The sequence below is a fragment of the Corylus avellana genome, chromosome ca1, assembly GCF_901000735.1.
Source record: "Corylus avellana chromosome ca1, CavTom2PMs-1.0".
NCBI lineage: Eukaryota > Viridiplantae > Streptophyta > Magnoliopsida > Fagales > Betulaceae > Corylus > Corylus avellana.
Window position 1 is genome coordinate 48,688,432 of NC_081541.1, and position 17,487 is coordinate 48,705,918.

General features: G+C 34.7%; 2 protein-coding genes across 5 annotated transcripts in view; one reads left to right on the forward strand and one right to left on the reverse strand.

Moving 5' to 3' along the window:
• Nucleotides 1-3,612: 3,612 nt before the first annotated feature.
• LOC132183656 (protein FAR1-RELATED SEQUENCE 3-like) lies at nt 3,613-11,958 on the reverse strand. Of its 4 annotated transcripts, none has more exons than XM_059597035.1 (6): nt 11,768-11,958; nt 8,610-10,955; nt 8,437-8,526; nt 7,870-8,019; nt 4,833-4,948; nt 3,613-4,054 (listed from the first exon to the last, which is right to left on the reverse strand). In XM_059597035.1, the coding sequence occupies exons 2-5, from the start codon at nt 10,836-10,838 to the stop codon at nt 4,838-4,840; spliced, it is 2,580 nt and encodes an 859-aa protein (XP_059453018.1). In that variant the 5' UTR covers nt 10,839-10,955; nt 11,768-11,958; the 3' UTR covers nt 3,613-4,054; nt 4,833-4,837. The 4 variants fall into 4 exon arrangements, with proteins under 4 accessions (XP_059453018.1, XP_059453002.1, XP_059453009.1 ...); XM_059597019.1 differs by having other exon boundaries at nt 11,764-11,958; XM_059597026.1 differs by having other exon boundaries at nt 8,610-10,968; nt 11,762-11,958.
• A 3,191-nt stretch (nt 11,959-15,149) lies between these two features.
• LOC132167417 (short-chain dehydrogenase TIC 32, chloroplastic-like) overlaps nt 15,150-17,487 on the forward strand; it is a 7,974-nt gene continuing 5,636 nt past the window's right edge. The window contains exons 1-4 of the mRNA XM_059578385.1: nt 15,150-15,258; nt 16,130-16,361; nt 16,926-17,005; nt 17,221-17,374. Coding sequence (XP_059434368.1) covers nt 15,150-15,258; nt 16,130-16,361; nt 16,926-17,005; nt 17,221-17,374 — 575 coding nt within the window. The remainder of the gene's footprint in view (nt 15,259-16,129; nt 16,362-16,925; nt 17,006-17,220; nt 17,375-17,487) is intronic.

Sequence of the window (17,487 nt, forward strand, 5' to 3'; positions counted from 1 at the left end):
GATCCTCTCCACTTTCTTCAAGACATTTCCAGAGTGAATTTCGTCTCTATATTTTTGTGCCACCTATCTATAATCTCCGGACGCTTCTGCTTCTGCTTCCGCTTCCGTTGATGGTCTCTGCCTCCATGCCATGCGTGCGCATCGCCGCCTCATCCGCTCCTCTTTTGGCAACGGGACATATCAACATCTGGATGTCCAAATGGGGTACCCTCTTGTTGATGGAGACACAAATCTAGTTGTAGACTTAGATGCGGTATCCTTCATCACCGGATACCTCTCATTTCGGATATTGAGGTGGTGCTTCACTCAAGCAGTTTCTATCCAACCAGTATTAGTGCTTTATCTCCTACTTGCTACAATTGGTGTCTTATTAAGGCAGATTCGCCTTTGGTCTGCTGTTTCAAACTTCCATTCATGGGGGCCTTGTTCTTAGCCAAGGAGCCAAGCATCAAATGGGCAGGTCAATCTTTTGGCCAATTCTCAATAGTTTTTAGGTTTATTTTGCATTTGGTTGTTTTGACGTGTTTGTTGGGTTTTCCTGCTCTTCTTTTGTGTTTAGTTGGTTGTTGTAATCTCCCCTTCCCCTTTTCCCTTCACATTGCTTAAAAAAAACGAAAAAAAAAAGAAAGAAGGTTATGAGTTTGTGAGTCTCGATCTTATTGAATATCAATACTAGTAAGCAGAAAAATGGAAACCCGGAAGATAACCATCAAGCCGGCCCAACTGCTAGGCGAGTTAGGCTGGCGCCTAAAGCCCCAGATTTTTAAGGCCCAAATTTTTTTTTAATAAGGCTAAAAAAAATTTGCATAAAGGCCCTCAACATGCTTTCTTGAGGCTCTCAACATGCTTTAAGAAAAATATTATTATTTGTTTATAATATCGAGACCCAACATGCTTTCTTGAAGCTTTTAACATGCTTTAAAAAAACAATATATATATATATATATATATATTTTTTTTAATATGGAGGCCTTTTGCACAATGGCCACGAGGCTCTCAACAGTCAACATGTTTTAAAAAAATAATAATATTATTTGTTTATAATATCGAGGCCCTCTATAAAATAAGAACGAAAAAAAAAATTGAGAATCCCATAGACTTGTATGTTGTGGTTATTTTGCAGAAATCCAGTCCATCACAAAAGGTTAAAATGTTCAACTTTTCATATTTCAAAAAGGTTAAAATGGTTATTTTACAATCTATGAAAATACTGAAAGACAAAAATACTGCTTCATTTAAGTATAAAGAACAAAGAGTAAGGGAAAAATGGTAATTTTAGTCTCAAACAAAAAATAACTAAGTGCTGAATCAGTGCTTATTAGGTAAAGATTTCCGGCCATATTAAAATAAATATTATTTAATTAATATTTAAATATTAAAAAAATAAGGCCCAATTTTAAGGTTTTGCCTAAAGCCTCCAAAGACCCAATCCTGGGGCATCAAATATGCCACCCTTCTGTTCGTTTGGAGGTTTGGAAACGGATAGAAAAATAATACTAAATTTTACGAAAATGTAACAATCAACCGTTTTCATACTAAATTTTTTTAGTTCTGATGAGAGACGGAGCAAAGTTTTTCTTTAAATTGGGTTAAAAAATTTTTAATTCAGTCAATTAAACTGACATATTTTTAAAATGCATGCAACTTTTACATGCTCATGTGAAAGTCACATATATTTTAAACACTCAATTTATCAATTCAACAGAATAGATAGATCTTTTTTTCCCAACCCAATTTTATTTTTATTTTTATTTATTTATTTATTTTGTCTCAGAGAGAGATTGTAAAGCTTCACTAGGTTGGCTTTTTCAACAAGTTCGACTGACCACCTCTATCTCTGTTTGCCATTTTGTCTTATTTATGACGAATTTTAGAGGCATTTTCACGAATCGTCTATAAAGCAAGAGGTAAATCCATTTATTGGATCAATTTAAATGTTTTTATTTTTTAAAATGGAATATTCTTAGTTAAATATTGGTGTGTCATAGATTCTCTATCATTCACCAAAATCTTAATCAAAAAGTCTGTCTTATTATTTTGTTTGAGAAATGCTACATGTATTCTCAAGTTCATACTCTTAAGTGCACACTTCTTGACGTGACAGTAAAAATCACCATTAGATTATCTATTCAAATTCAATGATGATTTTCATTACCATGTTAGAGAGTATACACTTGAGAGCGTGAACTTAGAAGTGTATGTAGCATTTCTCATTTTGTTGAGAATACTTAATTTTGTTAGAATAGAAACCCATGAAAAGTGTCGGGCAGCATACAATTAATAAAATCATCTTGTGTTCTTATTGGCATTATTCTGATAGGATTGAACTATGAATATGATATGTCCATTTTAGCTTTGTCAATAAATATTTATTTAGTAAAAAATATTGGAACTCTACTATTAATCCTTAGAAATTTTAGACTGGGACAACATATATATATTTCAAACTGGATTTGAAATTGTTTTTTCAAATTAATTTTTTAACTTCTATAATGTATTGACATAAACCAAGCCTTTTGTCTTTCAACCTAAAAAAAACCCTTACAACACAGCCACCAAAAAAGGCACAACCATCTCTCGGCAAACGCTACTGCTGCTGTTCACGCCAGGCGCTGTCGCCACCCATGCCAAGATCTTTGACTTTGAGAATGATAGAGACGATTCCAGTGAGAGGGATCCCGGCCAAGATCTCTGAGAAGGACAAAGGCGATTCCAATTAGAGAGATGCCGATTAAGATCCTTGAGAATGATGATTCCAGTGTGAGAGGGACTTCATCTTCGTCCTCCAGAGGATTGTAGAGCCCACCATCATACATTGACTGCTTGGACTGATCGAAGAGATCCTGGCTATCAAAATCCAAAGATCACGGCCTAGGTAGCAGATTTGCTGGATCTCGACCTAGGCGGCGACATTTGGTGTGGGTCTCTCTCACCACCTCCCCCGGCCGGGAGCGCAGCGACACACGGCGTGAATAGTGGCAACATCTTGCTGGGAGGTTGTTGTGTGTGCCTTTTTTGGTGGTGCTGCTGAGAGAGTTTTTTTAGACTAGGTTTGATGTGGTGTTTTGTTAACATTTGATTTTCTTACGATTTTCTTATTCCACACTGATGTGTCAATCTTTTATTGGAGAGCACAAAGATCTTGATTTGTACCAAGACCTTATAGAAATTATTTATTAAATTAACATATGTCCTTAGAACACATAGTTCTCACATTACGTCATAACTTCTACCCCGAGATAGAAATTGCTGAATTTAAAGTAGACTTATAAGACCTACTATAATATTGTTGATATTATGAGATCATTAGAAGAATTTTGTGAAATTTCACAGATGCCGCATCCATTAGATTTCCATATAATGGACCAAATTGAAATAAAAGAGATGACTCGTCAAGCCTTTAGCCCTAATAAAATTTTCACTTAATTTTTTTTATTAAGTCAAATAAATATTTTTAGGCTAAAAAATTAGGCTTAGCCCCTCATTCATACTTTGGTCCCCCGAATGAAAAATCCTAATTCCGTCCCTGTTTACACGATATGCAGTAATGCAGAAGTCATTCCCAAAGAAGAAGAAGAAGAAGAAGAAACCTACTAACTGAACCAGAACAAGTGAACAACATGATTAAGCATAAAGAAGTTGAAGAATGACAGGGCCAACAAAAAGAAAATGCCAGTCTCCTTACTCCTTACAGAATATCAGCAATGCTCATTAGGCAAAGAGGTGGAAGTTCACAGCTTACATATACAAATAAGTTTCCAACACATGGTTACATGGAAACAAGGTATTGAGTTAGAAATATTGCTAACCAAACCTAACTAACATGCTAAAACTGAATGTGGTCAATGGAGTAGATCTAGCAAACCTAACTACAGCTAGACAATTCTGTCAATGAAACACTAACATGGTATTAACAGGGTACATGAATCTTATAAACCAGGACACACCTACAATGCCACTATTGCTATTGCCTTTTCAAACAATGATAGGTCTGAATCAGTATAGGTCCTCAACGGAACTCATGTGAAGACTTCATCACCATTACAATGAAGCGCTGTAATAAACATCAAATCATGGCACAACATTAATCATCTTACCGTCAAACTTCATATAAAAATTTCAAAGAATAAGCATATAGAAGTCTGAACTTTTCGATTGGTTATTGATTTACATACTGCACGAGACTTTGGACGGTAACCTCATCCACCACCACATTCTTGTAGAGAGTGGAAGTGCCATTTGGCTTTTTAAGGTCATTGGGTAATGGGTATATATAACCTCTTTCGAAATTTTGATTAATAATTTTTAATGAATATAATTTCTGTAATAAAATGTTGCTGGATATAACGATCTTTCGGAGGAAATAATCCTCATGAACAAGTGTGAAAGTCCAACAGTAACATAGACTAGCAAATGAATATTGAAAAAAAAAAACTGCAATAATGTAAATGCAGCACACTCTCCAGGTAGTATAGTAATTACAATATGCAATATGTATCCAAGGGCATTAATTTTTTGAAAAGTAGTCATAAGTGTTGCTAGTTAAAACCACGGCTACTAAACTTGGTAAATTTTTATTTGATAATGTCCATCAAGTCATCCCCAACATTATGTATGGTGCATCCTTATGTGTCCGGAATTCTTTCTTTCTCCAATCATTTTGGTTCATATATACTAAGGGATATCAAAATTGATTAAGCCATATAGGCAAACTCCAAATCAGTCTTATGAGGGACTAAACAGAACTGGTCCTCAGAGAATAGCAAGATAGGAACTTGTACAAATGATGATAAATATTTAACAATTAAGAGTTCCGGGAAAAGTATGCTTACAGCTATCAAAGCTGCTCCCGGATATAGGCCATTGATCTTAGCATGGAACCTAATGTATCTCTGGACACTTGAAATTTCACCTCTGTTTCTCCAGAAATTGTCTTTGTATCTTGGAGCTGACCAAACACAGAGACAGAATTTCAAGAACCACTCAACACTTGAAAGTCATGCAACCATTCTAAAAAACAAAAATTGTAATCCCACATGCTCTTGGACTTTTTGAAATTGAAAATATTAAGAATTCTAAAGTCAAAATATCTCTAGATCTTTGATAGATCATATCCATGTAATTCTCAATGTTCTGGCTTCAAAATGTCTAGTTTGGTGCCAAGTCTGCCACATGTCCTTAGTCTGAGACAGACATTGACTTCCGCTAAGCAATGTTTTTTGATAGAAAATTTTGCTAAGCAATGTAGCTAAAGTATCAAAATAGAACCAAACGGAAAAAAATAAAAGACAAGCAAAACCAATGAAAGATTGCACGAGAAAGGTAAAACTGGGAAAAAAGTCCATAAGAACTAGGGACAAAAGTCAAATTACTGCTAAATGCATGACATTCTGAATAAAAATGTACATTTAAGCTGCTACAGCTCTATTATCAAAACCATAGGATGTTCCTATATAAGTATGATGCAACATAACTCATTATTAAATATTCTGGCTAAGAATCATACATTGAGACTGCTGAAATAAAAACAGGACTTAATTTAATAAAAGTACTATTTATAACATCCACTTGAAGGCCCCATGTCAAGTGTGCTGTTGACGATGTGCCGTTTTGTGGAATCCAATTAGATGATAATGCGCTTGCAACTGGGCATTGGCTCAACTGGTAAAAGGTAGGCGAGATTATGTAGGTCTCAGGTCTAAAATCTTGCTCGGAGAAAAAAAGGAAAAAGAAATGAAAAGTGCGAGTGATCCTTTGATCTTATAACATGCCTATGCATTTATACAGCACACCCTAACAGCCACCTATATCCCTTTTGAAAACATTAGCTAAGCTCTTAAGTTTCGGTACTGATTTATTGATCTTTCTCAAGGAAAATTAGGAGTTGTTAGTAACAGGATTACCAATAATGAGAGAGAGAGAGAGAGAGAGAGAGAGAGAGAAAGAGTTCTACCCTTTATGTTTGATTTTGCTGGATTACCAATAATGATAGTAGCAGGATTACCGATATGAAATGCCATTTCATGGTGGTTTTCTGAAACCAAATGAATGTCTGTGCTACAGATTTGGCAATCCCATGAAATACTTGCACATGGTTTGCCAATTTCACACATCATTCAAAATTATGGACCATGATTGATAAAACTATTTTCCATGTCAAATTGAAATCAATATAGATCACAAAGAAGTACCATCAAATGCTACTGAAAAAGTTTGAAGGAATATAGAGATGATGTCTGTTACTAGGAACCTCTGAAACAGCCACAAATTAGAAATCGAACTACCGACTTTGAAAGAACACCAATCTCTCCCCAAATGGACAATTTCTACAAGACAGCATTGGGATGTACTTATCCTGTTCTTATATATATATATATATATATAAGTAAAAATGTATATATCAAAAAACCCAAAAGGGCGCAACACAATTACACAGGGGTAGAAGCGAGCACCAAGAATCGCCCAAGAAAAAACCCTAAGCTCACAAGGAGCCTCCACAAGAGACCCAAATAGACCCAAACAAAAACACCCCAAAGCCCGAAACAAACCAGGCCTAAGACCTACAAAAGCTCAATAACAGCCCTACAAACCCAAAACCCTAAGCTTACTAATATTTTTAGAAGAAAAGAAAGAAGGGAAACAGAAAATTTCATTGGAGGCTGTGAAGTCAGAGGGGATAATGGAGACGAAAAGTAGACAATATCCATTGTAAAAATGATTACATGTGATGCATGTAAACGATATAGACAGGCCAATATTTTTTAATATTAGAGTAACTATTTCTGTTTCAAAGGAAAACAGCAAACACCTGGACACTACTGCAGGTAACCTGTACAGTTTAGTTTATCAGATTCACAGCATATTGTGTAGAGGATTCTGACACATATCAGCCAATATGTAGCAAAGGTATTCCAATTAGATGTTCATGTTTTTTTTCTTCTCTTTTTCAACTTTAACAGAGCCCAAGAAAAGATAATGCACAATCATGCCAGGCAGTGTAAACTACCACAGTTTCCATGGTGAAACGTTAATGTAACGAAACTGTAGAGCATGATTACCTAACCAATAAAGACTAAAATTATAATTATTGCTGTAATTGCTATTAGTACCGGGTGACATAATATGAGTGCCTTTTTTGAAAACAATGCATCTAAACAGCAATTCATCATTGGTTTGTCTCCAGCAATTTGCCAGTTCACCAAAGTACAGACAACAGGAATACACAACCACTGAAGAAACGACCGAAGACACAAAATTCACTAAATTCTCCTTTTTGTAATTTCATTGAGTGAAGCAAACAAGTAAACAAGAACAAGCATAATCTCACATGTGACAATATTAATTATATCAATGTATAATAAACCATTAGCTCATAAGGCTCAACACTCCCAATATGTCAATGCGGTACCAAAGTTCACTACTATCCTAGCAAGTTGTGGTCAGGAGTTAGATCAGGATTATCTTACCAAAATGTGGTAGACTTTCATTCCCAAACACTAAATTTGACCATCCAATACTTTTCTTATAGTCTTTCCTTTTTGGCCTTGATTGAAAGGAAAGACATTTGAAAATAATTTATGACTATTGTAGAGTATGAGTGTTCATGGAAAAGATAACTCGAGCTATTCTAACTACAGACCACCCTCACTATTCTAAATTATAATTGAACACTCTACATAAACTGTAAATAAGTCTATCTCCACTGTACCACATTGCAGGGTAAGTGGCATACAACATTAACATTCCTATTCCAAGTAACACAGTTATCCACCTTCTAGGTAAAATACGCTGAGTTCTTACTAAAATTGAACAGAGTGATGAAAGAACTTAATATAACAATTTCGTATATCCTTAAAAGGGATTATGTACCTTTAAATTTATAACAGCGACTCTATTGGCTGGTGTTGATAGCTGCTGACTGATGTAGGCCATGGATCTCAGCATAGGCTCAAGTGTGATCCTTGTTACCCTAAATTGTACCTCTGTCTCTCCGGACGGGTTTTTGCCATAATCTTGCAGCTAAAGCATAGTTAAAGGAAATTACAAAAAGAATGATGAGAACATTAAGAGCAATGTATTTTAGCAATCCTTCTCAGCTATTATGCATTTCGAGCACAGAGAACAAGTCAATGTAATATTGTTACAAGGTTAAAGGTATGATGTAGATTCCAAAAAATATTAAACGGGTTCTTCAAGGATAGGACTAAACCCTTCCAAAATATAGGATACATTCATTTCCACTTTTCAGTTCATCATATTTCACTATCTTTCCTTTCTTTGGTAATATTTCAACCTAAGACCTAGTTCACCTACCCCAACTCCCACACAATATTCAATATTAAATAGAAATTAAATTGGTCAAAAACAATTGAAGACCACTAGTGGGAGAGAGAAATAAACAAAAGTTGTCAGAATATAGAGAATACAGATGCATACCTTCAAGTTAATGACAGCTACTTTACCAGGTGGTGTAGAATTCTTACTTTCTATCACCCAAGTCATGGACTTGAAACAAGTCATAACCACCTAAATAAATAATTGAGCCATCATGAAAGTATATTCAAAACTTCCTATCAACAATAATTTGCTAGATCTTGGGTGATTCATACCGTGTTATCAGGATTGCCACCATCATGTTGAATAGACACAGGAGCCATACTCGGCTGGTTCAAATCTGCAATAGGAACTCCCTTGTCATTAAGATTAAAGCGATGTGGAATTGCTTCTTGCCAAGGCCATAATGATGGAGCCATCTCGGGAATTAATGTAGAGGTTTTCCTGTTGCTGTCTTCCTGACCATTTCCACTAGCATGAGAAGTAGGAGGTGTGACTTTAGCAACATTTTTCTTCACAACAGCAATTTTTCTCCCACCCTCCCTTAGAGCACTCAATGCTGCATTATAAGTCTCAATAGAAATTGACCCTTCTTCTGCGTATTTAATGGCTTCCTGACATAAACTGTTGAAGCGCAAGGTGAGAGTCTCAATACCTTGTGAATCTGCATTTTGTTCATCAAGTCCAACACCGGATTTGGAATTCCTTGTCCATCGCTTCAAGATGTAATGTGATGGAAGGGTAAGAACATTTGTTACGGTGAAGACAGTCAATATATGTCTACAAAGTACGCCAGAGTATTCAAACATCTGACAGCTGCAGGAGGCTTTCATCTCAGAAACATCTAAATTGACCATGTAAGCCTTGTGATCATGTTCATATTTTGCAACCCTGTATTTACTGACAACCCCATCACCCTCAATATTATTTGCAGTGTACACAAAAGTCTCAACCAACTCATCCTGAAACTTTGCAAAAACTTTTCTGGTATAGAGGTTTGCTGCTTGTTGTTCCATTGGTGATGGAGTCTTCAGTACTGGTGTGGTGCAAATGGTATCGTAATCAGCTTCTATTTCTTTTTCTAATGAATGTTCCAGGGCTCTTTCATACTGCTTAAAGAACAGAGGTATGGTTGTCTGCTGATTCACATAACCATCAAAAAAGGAGCTAACACCTTGGTTTGAAGAAAGTGCAGCAAAGAAAGTGCCACGGAAATATACTGGGGCCCACTGCTTGCGAGCATGATACACTGCCTGAAGCCACTCATTTTTTTGTAGATCATATTTATCAAGGAGAGTGGCCCAAGATGATTCGAAATCCTCAATTGTCTCAGAAAAGTTGATGCAGCTATACAGCTCTCCATAGAAGGAAGGGTGAGCAAGGTAAACATGAGCCAATCTTTCTTGGCCTTCTCTTAAGATGTGCCATTTGCAAATACAGTGACGAGTTTCTGGAAAAACCTGAGCAATCGCAGCTTGTATGGCTCTATCTTGGTCTGTGGTTATAGAAACAGGAGGCCTATTATTCATTGCAGATAGCCATGTTTTGAACAGCCAAGTAAAGGAAGACTCAGACTCATCTAGAAGTAAAGCACAACCAAACAACACCATCTGACCATGATGATTTACACCTGTAAAGGGAGCAAATGGGACCTGGTACTGATTTGGTCTATACATTGTGTCAAAAGTTACTGCATCACCAAAGTTGTTATAAGCATTCCTTGATCTTGCATCAGCCCAAAAGACATTACTCATGCGGTTATCATCATCCAGCTGTATTGCGTAATAGAAGCCAGGGTTTTCAGCCTGCATCTTCTTGAAATAGTTTAGAAGATTTTGAGCATCTCTACCAAGGGTCCTCTTTATGGTCGAAGGTCTAATGTAGTTCACATGCCCAATACTTCTGGCAGGGTGATTTGGCTCTACAGGGGAGGCACTCCTAACTACATGATTTGGTTCAAAAGATAAACTATTGCCATCCATGGAAACATAAACATCACTAGTAGCATCCAACGTTTCAACCACATTCTTGGTAGTACCAGCAAAATGCCTACGGGGTCGAAGGTGATGGAACTTACTAGGAGACACCATGGAATGGTTATGGTCCTCAACAAATTTTGTTACAACCCAAATGTTTGAATCCTTCCTCTCGATCCTAATCATAGCATTGCAGCTTTCTACATTCTTCCTTTTAAAAACCTCTCTGGTGCATGCAAATTCCCATGTTACAATTGGGCCATCAGGCTTAGTACGACTGAACTGGCCAACATGGGTGCTAAAACCCACACGCCTGGCATATGCATCATAGAAAGTCTTTGCCGCATCTTCAGATTCGAACTCCATGCTCACGTGTGGTGTAGCAGTCATATCATCCTCCTGATCTATTACTTCTCTCCCTGTAGAATTCTCAGTTGCATTCTGATTTTCACCGTTGTCGGGTTCACCATTTCCAGGAACATAATCTTCCCTATTGTTTCCTTCAACATCTACTACTTCAATATCCATTCCAATTGAGCGTACGACAAAAGCACCGCTGTGGTGTCTTCTGGAGGACTACAAAAAATTCCTCATGGTCATCCCACTCGAGGCAAAAGTTAATACATAGCAAAAGGTTGAAACATCCTGCATCATGTACCTCTATAAGTCATTGGCAAAGCACAACATTATTCTAAAGAAAACCATTGAACAAAGAAAAATAGATTCGCGGAAAAACACCCAATCCGCATAACATTCATGTTATTGGGACCCTGATATTCAAATTAGCAGAACCAATTGCATTCTACACCCATGGAATTAGAACCATAAACGCCAGTTCCATATAAATATTCATTCTTATTACTCTGACAATTACTTTCAGCACCAATTGCAGAACCAATTGCATTCTACACCTATGGAATTAGAACCATAAACGCCAGTTCCAAACAAATATTCATTCTTATTACTCTGACAATTACTTTCAGCTGTGTTTCCAAAGGTAAAATTTTCTGCCTTTCAATCTTTCTACTTTTTACCAAAAAACACAAAATTTGCTTCAAGAATCAAAACATAAGTAAGAATATTCAAGTCTCTGACAGAAGCAATAACAATACGCAAATGCTTCCGTATACACAATTACGCATTGTAACTTCAAACAGTAACACTCACAGCACTTAACAAAAATTGCCCAAAAAGTATAAAAAACAAATAAAATGTCAAAGCAATTAAATCCCAAGTCTTTATTTCAAAACATTCCAAAATTTCCATCCCAACACGACAATTTCGGTCCCAACCTTCACTTCTAAATTCAGTTTCCAAAAGAACGCCGAATGTGTTGCCAAAAAAAAAAAAAAGCCTACCCATTTTGAAAAACTAAACGAATCCCACTTCTTGAGATTTAGAGACAGAAAATGAGATCAAAGAAACAAAAATAAATAAAAAAATAAAAACACACCTACGTGTTGCCAAGGAAGAACCCAATTGAGCACGGTTTTGGGACTGTACTTGCTTCTTTTCAGTGTTTAGTGGGTCAAGTACGTTATCGGTTTCGGGTTTTCAGGTTTTTAGCGGAGAGCTCCAATCTCAGGAACCAGCTCATGATGAGCTTTGTGAGAGAGAGAGAGAGAGAGAGTACAACGAGAACACAGAAAGAAACTCTTCGTTTGTTAATAATAATGCCCTTTTTCGTTTTCTGTTAATGTTTTCACCACAACCTTTTTACTATTTACACGTAAGCACGGTTTTTTTACAACTGGGCCTAGGTCGGGTCTTAGAAGGCCCAATCCTCACCAACCTTAAATGGCCCACTCTCTATTTGGATTGCTTTTGACATAATCAAAATTCTTTAAAGAGTTTAATCAATAAGGACAGCTGGACAGAACATGTCTTTTACATCCTCCAATAAAGAGATCCTAAAGAGCCTATTTGATAGGGCTGATCAAATGGAAGGGTTATAACCGCTCCGTTAATTGCTAATCGTTAATCGTTTTGGTAAGCGATTATTAAAAATCGCTAATTGTCTGTTAGCGAATTTAGGGGTAAGGAAAAACAGTTATAACCGCTAATCGCCTTCATATATATATATATATATATATATAAATTTTTTCATTTGCATTTGGATTATGGATTTGGGCTATTTATGACTATGTATGTGAAATATATAATGTGGTATGTGATGTTTTGAGCTAAACCTTATTCAAAAATATTGACTGGCCCAAAAAACATGTTTTTTTTTTTTTTGGAAACATTTTGGCCTTAAACCCTTAAAATAAACTAAAAAATAAGCCAATCTCATAAAATAAGCCAAAAAAATAGGTCCATTAAGGCCCAAAACACTTAAAAAAAGCTAAAAGTCCATATACAGTAAGAACATGTTTGAAATTACGTTTGAGAAATAGATCTTTTAAGTCAAAGAAATCTTTTGGACAAAAGCTTTATTTTTAAACTTTTACCAAAAGTGCGTTTTGACTATTTTTAGGCTTTTTGAACCCTTAAAAGTGCTTTTAATTTTTTTACTAAACGAGTATTTTTTTTTTCTTTATTCAAACGGACTTTTTGAATATTAAAAAACACTTTTAGACTTCTCAAACGTAATCTCAAATATGCCCTAAATATATCTCATTCAAGGAAGAGTGTGCTCATAGCGGCAGTCTAGCAGATGTTTAAAATTCACTTCGCATCTGATTTTGGTCTGTCTACATGGATTACGAGCAAGCGAAGAAATATTCGGCTCTGCTTATGATTTTAAATCATATCATTATTTTTCAAATTAAATGCTTATTACTTTAATCATCGAAGTAGTTATCACTTCACTATTTGTTATGTTTTACAATATCTTGAAACTGATAAATGCTGATGTGATAAAATTGTACATGATACTTGATAGAATACCCTAAAAATCTATAGGATCTTTTCCCGAAACTTTGATCAAATCATTTAGGCTCATTTGTTTCGGGATAAAATAATTTTTAAAATATATTTCTCAATTTTCGTTTTGGCCAATTTTTTTTTTTTTTTTTACAAAATGTTTTCCTTATATAAAACCATAAGCCATTTTTCGAATTTGAACTTTTTATTCTTAAATCGCCAGACCATTGCCAAACCATGGACAAAACCCTATTGGAACTTTGCTGGAACTCAATATGTTAATTTCGTTTACATTAATATTTTATGTTCTACATAAAAATTGATTTTTATATGTTAATATGATTGAATGAAAATATTTATAAAAAAAAAAAAAAAAATTGTGATTTTTCGTACACGCCAAACGCCAAAAAATATATTTTGCTTAGCCGTCACTTCATGTAATTTTGGTCAAACAGCCTTAACAGTCAGTTTATGTATTTTGATCATATTATCGATATGAAACACTTAAATGAGTGGTTTTTTTTATTATTATTATTTTTTATCCATTTTGCCTCAATTCCTTGATATAATCTCGGTTTGAGAAGAGTTGTGATTCTATTGCAAACCCACTACACCACTCAACGTCATATCTCTAATATAAGTCTTATTTTTATATACTCAATCCATTGACTTTAAAAGAAGAGTAGATTTTAAACATTTCATGGTTGTGGCTCGGTCAGTTTCTTTGAAGTATAATTAGAAAAAAAAATTGAAATGTAATATTTTCTCGATTAAAAAAATGAAACACGTGATTGTTTGCTTAATATATGTTCTTTGTATATCTATTATTCTAATCGTATATTTCACTTGACAGCCACGAAATGGACAGGATTTCCTACTCTTAAGGATCTGAGTTTACATATTTTGCTTCATGTTGAGTCTAGCAACTTGAAAAATGCTTACAACTGGCTTTCAGACATGATTAGGATCATGAAGATAAAGATGGTCGGACTTTGGAGGATCGAAAGAACGGTTTCCGGCGAGGCAAAGGGACACCAAAACTTTAAGGATGTGATGTGAAGTTGTCTGGTAAGCTGCTTTTGATATACCCAGGATGACTTTTGCTTTGCCTTGAATATTATGAACATGATTATTTTCTTTAATTATATACTAGGGTGATCGATTATCATGATCATTAATCAAACTACTATGAAATAGGCATAGGGCATCATAGATCACTTTATGGTTGTTTGGTAACCACTTTGTCAAGTCCATGACAAGAAAAAATAACAACAAAAAATAAAATAATAATTGTCTTAACAAAGTTTTATATTTGTTTATAAGAAATTTCAAGAATTTGCGGTTATGTTTCGGAACCGTCTTGAAGTTGAGTAATGATATAAGGAGGACTAGAGTTCTCACAAATGTAATGTAGCTTTTAAATTAATCATTGAATTTGAAACAATCATTATTGAATTTCGATCTATTAGAAATTTTAAAAATCACATCACATTTGAGAGGATTTTAGGAAGATTCTAATCCTCTTTAATCGCTCAATCTTTCTTCTATTTCGAATAATATTCGCTAGTTTATTGATTAAAGAATTAGTAGTAAGCTGTTTAATGTGTAACTACTTATTATTAGAAGTTTTTATCTCTTTTTATGATATTTTCAATTAATTTTTTATAATCAAACCTAATTATCTACTTTGTAAGAAAGAATTAAAAAAATTACATAAAAATTAATATTTAAATAAAATAATAAAAATGAATAGCTAAAATGGTGCTCTAGAAGACTAGGTAGTTAAAATAGGCAAAAATAAGTTTACTGATCTGGATGTATGAAATAGAGCATGTTGCATGATATTTCATTGTATGGTATTGAAAGCTTCCTTATTTTTTTGTGCATCTATGGTTGACCCTCAAGTTGTGATCAAGAGGAAGTTTGCAGAGACGAAATTAGAAGGGAATTTTGCACAAACACAGAGAGAATTGAATGTGGCCTTTTCACAGAAAATTAGGGCCATCAGGTTTTTCGTCTTCCTCCACAGCAGAGGAAGTTACTCAAGGAATTGATGGGACGGGTCTCACTGCCATTGTTACAGGTCTTGCATGTTCCATCCTTTATTTATTTATTTATTTCTCTGTGAATTTCAATTGTTTGTCCCAAGGAGTGAAGGACTTTGGACTTGATGGCATCTCCATCGGGTCTAAGGTTCGACTTGCTCTGTGTCAAATAATTTCTTAGAGCCACGTTCGCAGCGAAGCCGAATTTAACCTGATCCCTATTAAGGGCGCCTTACACGAATATGGGGTTTACCTTTTAACGGCGGATACGCGAAGTAGCCCTAGTGAAGCCATGAAAAATCTATTTTAGTACTGTTTCTTATGGTAGTCTACCATTTTCCATGATTCTCAAGAAAGCAGACTTCTTGCTAACCAAGTCATTATATTGTTTGTAGAGATTCATGCTAGATTTAGCCTTTTTTTTTTTTTAATTCTAATCGCAGCCGTAGTTGTCTGTTTGTTCTATTCAATATCTTGCAGCCTCACCAAATTAGTTTTTTGGCAATTTCAGTGAGCAAAATCACTAAAAATCATAAAAGACGTACAGTACTCTCTAACAGCCTCGGCAAATTAGTGATTTGGGTTTGGTGTTAACTCACCAAATGAATAAAAAATAATAAAAATTTTCTCTCTTCCTCTCTATTCTTTGAAAAAAGTTAGAAAAAGAGTAAAGAAAGTTTTGAAAAATATATTTAAACGGAATAGTAAAAGTAGATTGTTAAAATAATGAGACTACTGAGAGTGCTTTAAAAAAATTGATAGTTAAAATAGAGAAAAATATACTTTTGACTATTTTGGTGAGTAAATTAAATTTGATGAGACTGCTAATAATGCTCTATGGATATTCTTGTTGCACAAGAAATGTTTGGGATAAATTTTTGCAATGAACTTGCTACGCTCTGATTGCAGGAGCATCTAGTGGTATTGGCACTGAAACTGCACGAGTTCTCGCATTGAGAGGTGTCCACGTAATTATGGGAGTCAGGAATTTGGCTGCTGGTGAAGATGTCAAAAAAGCAATAGTTAAGGAAATCCCAGGTGCTAAAGTTGATGCCATGGAGTTGGATCTTAGCTCAATGGCATCCATAAGAAAATTTGCATCAGATTTCAATTCCTCCCATCTTCCATTGAACATCTTAATGTAAGATAAGGGTCCAAGCAAGCTATGAAAACATTAATCGTTGTGCATTTTCGTCTCTTAAGAGCCTATTTAGGATTGCGTTAACGAGTTTAAAAAATACTTTTTTATTACATGGAAACTTCAAAAGCGTTTTTTTGACTTGTTTGTTCTAAAAGAAATCCCAAAATTGCTTTTTGAGTAAAGCTTTAAAAAAAAAAAAAAAGAAGGTCTCTCATGCTTTTTCTATAGACAAAAGCCCTATTTTTCAACACAATCTCAATCAGACTCTAAGAGCATGTTTGAAAAATTAGAACTTTTAAGTCAAAAAGCGTTTTTTGGTAAAAGTTTTATTTTTAAACTTTTGCCAAAAGTGCATTTTAGTTATTTTTTGGGTTTTTTTAACCTTTAAAAACGCTTTCAATTTTTTTTTATTAAACGGGTACTTTTTTTTTTTTTTTTCTTCGAACAAGCTTTTTGAGTGTTAAACGCATTAATTAGTAGGTCCTTCAAATGCACACATAATAGGCCCCAAGTCTATTTATATAAAGATATTAAACAAGGAGTGATTGTCTTCTTTGCTTCAAGTAACAATGCAGGAGTTTTTGCAACACAATTCATGCTCTCCAAAGACAACATAGAACTACACTTCGCAACAAATCACTTAGGTGTGTTGCATTTATTTAAAGAAAATATATTTGTTGTTAAACTGATCAATATATATATATATAATGCATGATGTTTCAACTTTTGAAGCTTTGAGATACTCTTTGGCAGTTCTTCAAGTTTGTGGATTTAGATTTTTAATTAGAATAATTAAACAGCTATCAAGCAACCAATCTTTTTTATTTTTTATTTTTTTTTTATTTTTTGGTATTTACAGGTCATTTTCTTCTGACAAATCTTTTGTTGGACACTATGAAAAGAACATCATGTGAAAGCAGCAAGGAAGGAAGAATTGTTAATGTTTCATCTGTAGCTCACCGGGCCTCATACCGTGAAGGCATCCGTTTTGATCAAATTAATGATAATTCTAGGTAGTGCCATCTAAACATAGCCTTTCAATTATGCTTTTTTTTTTTTTTTTTTAGGTCAAATTTCAAGCTTTCTTTAAATCAAAATAAGTCAACACTTTCAACACTTCAATATC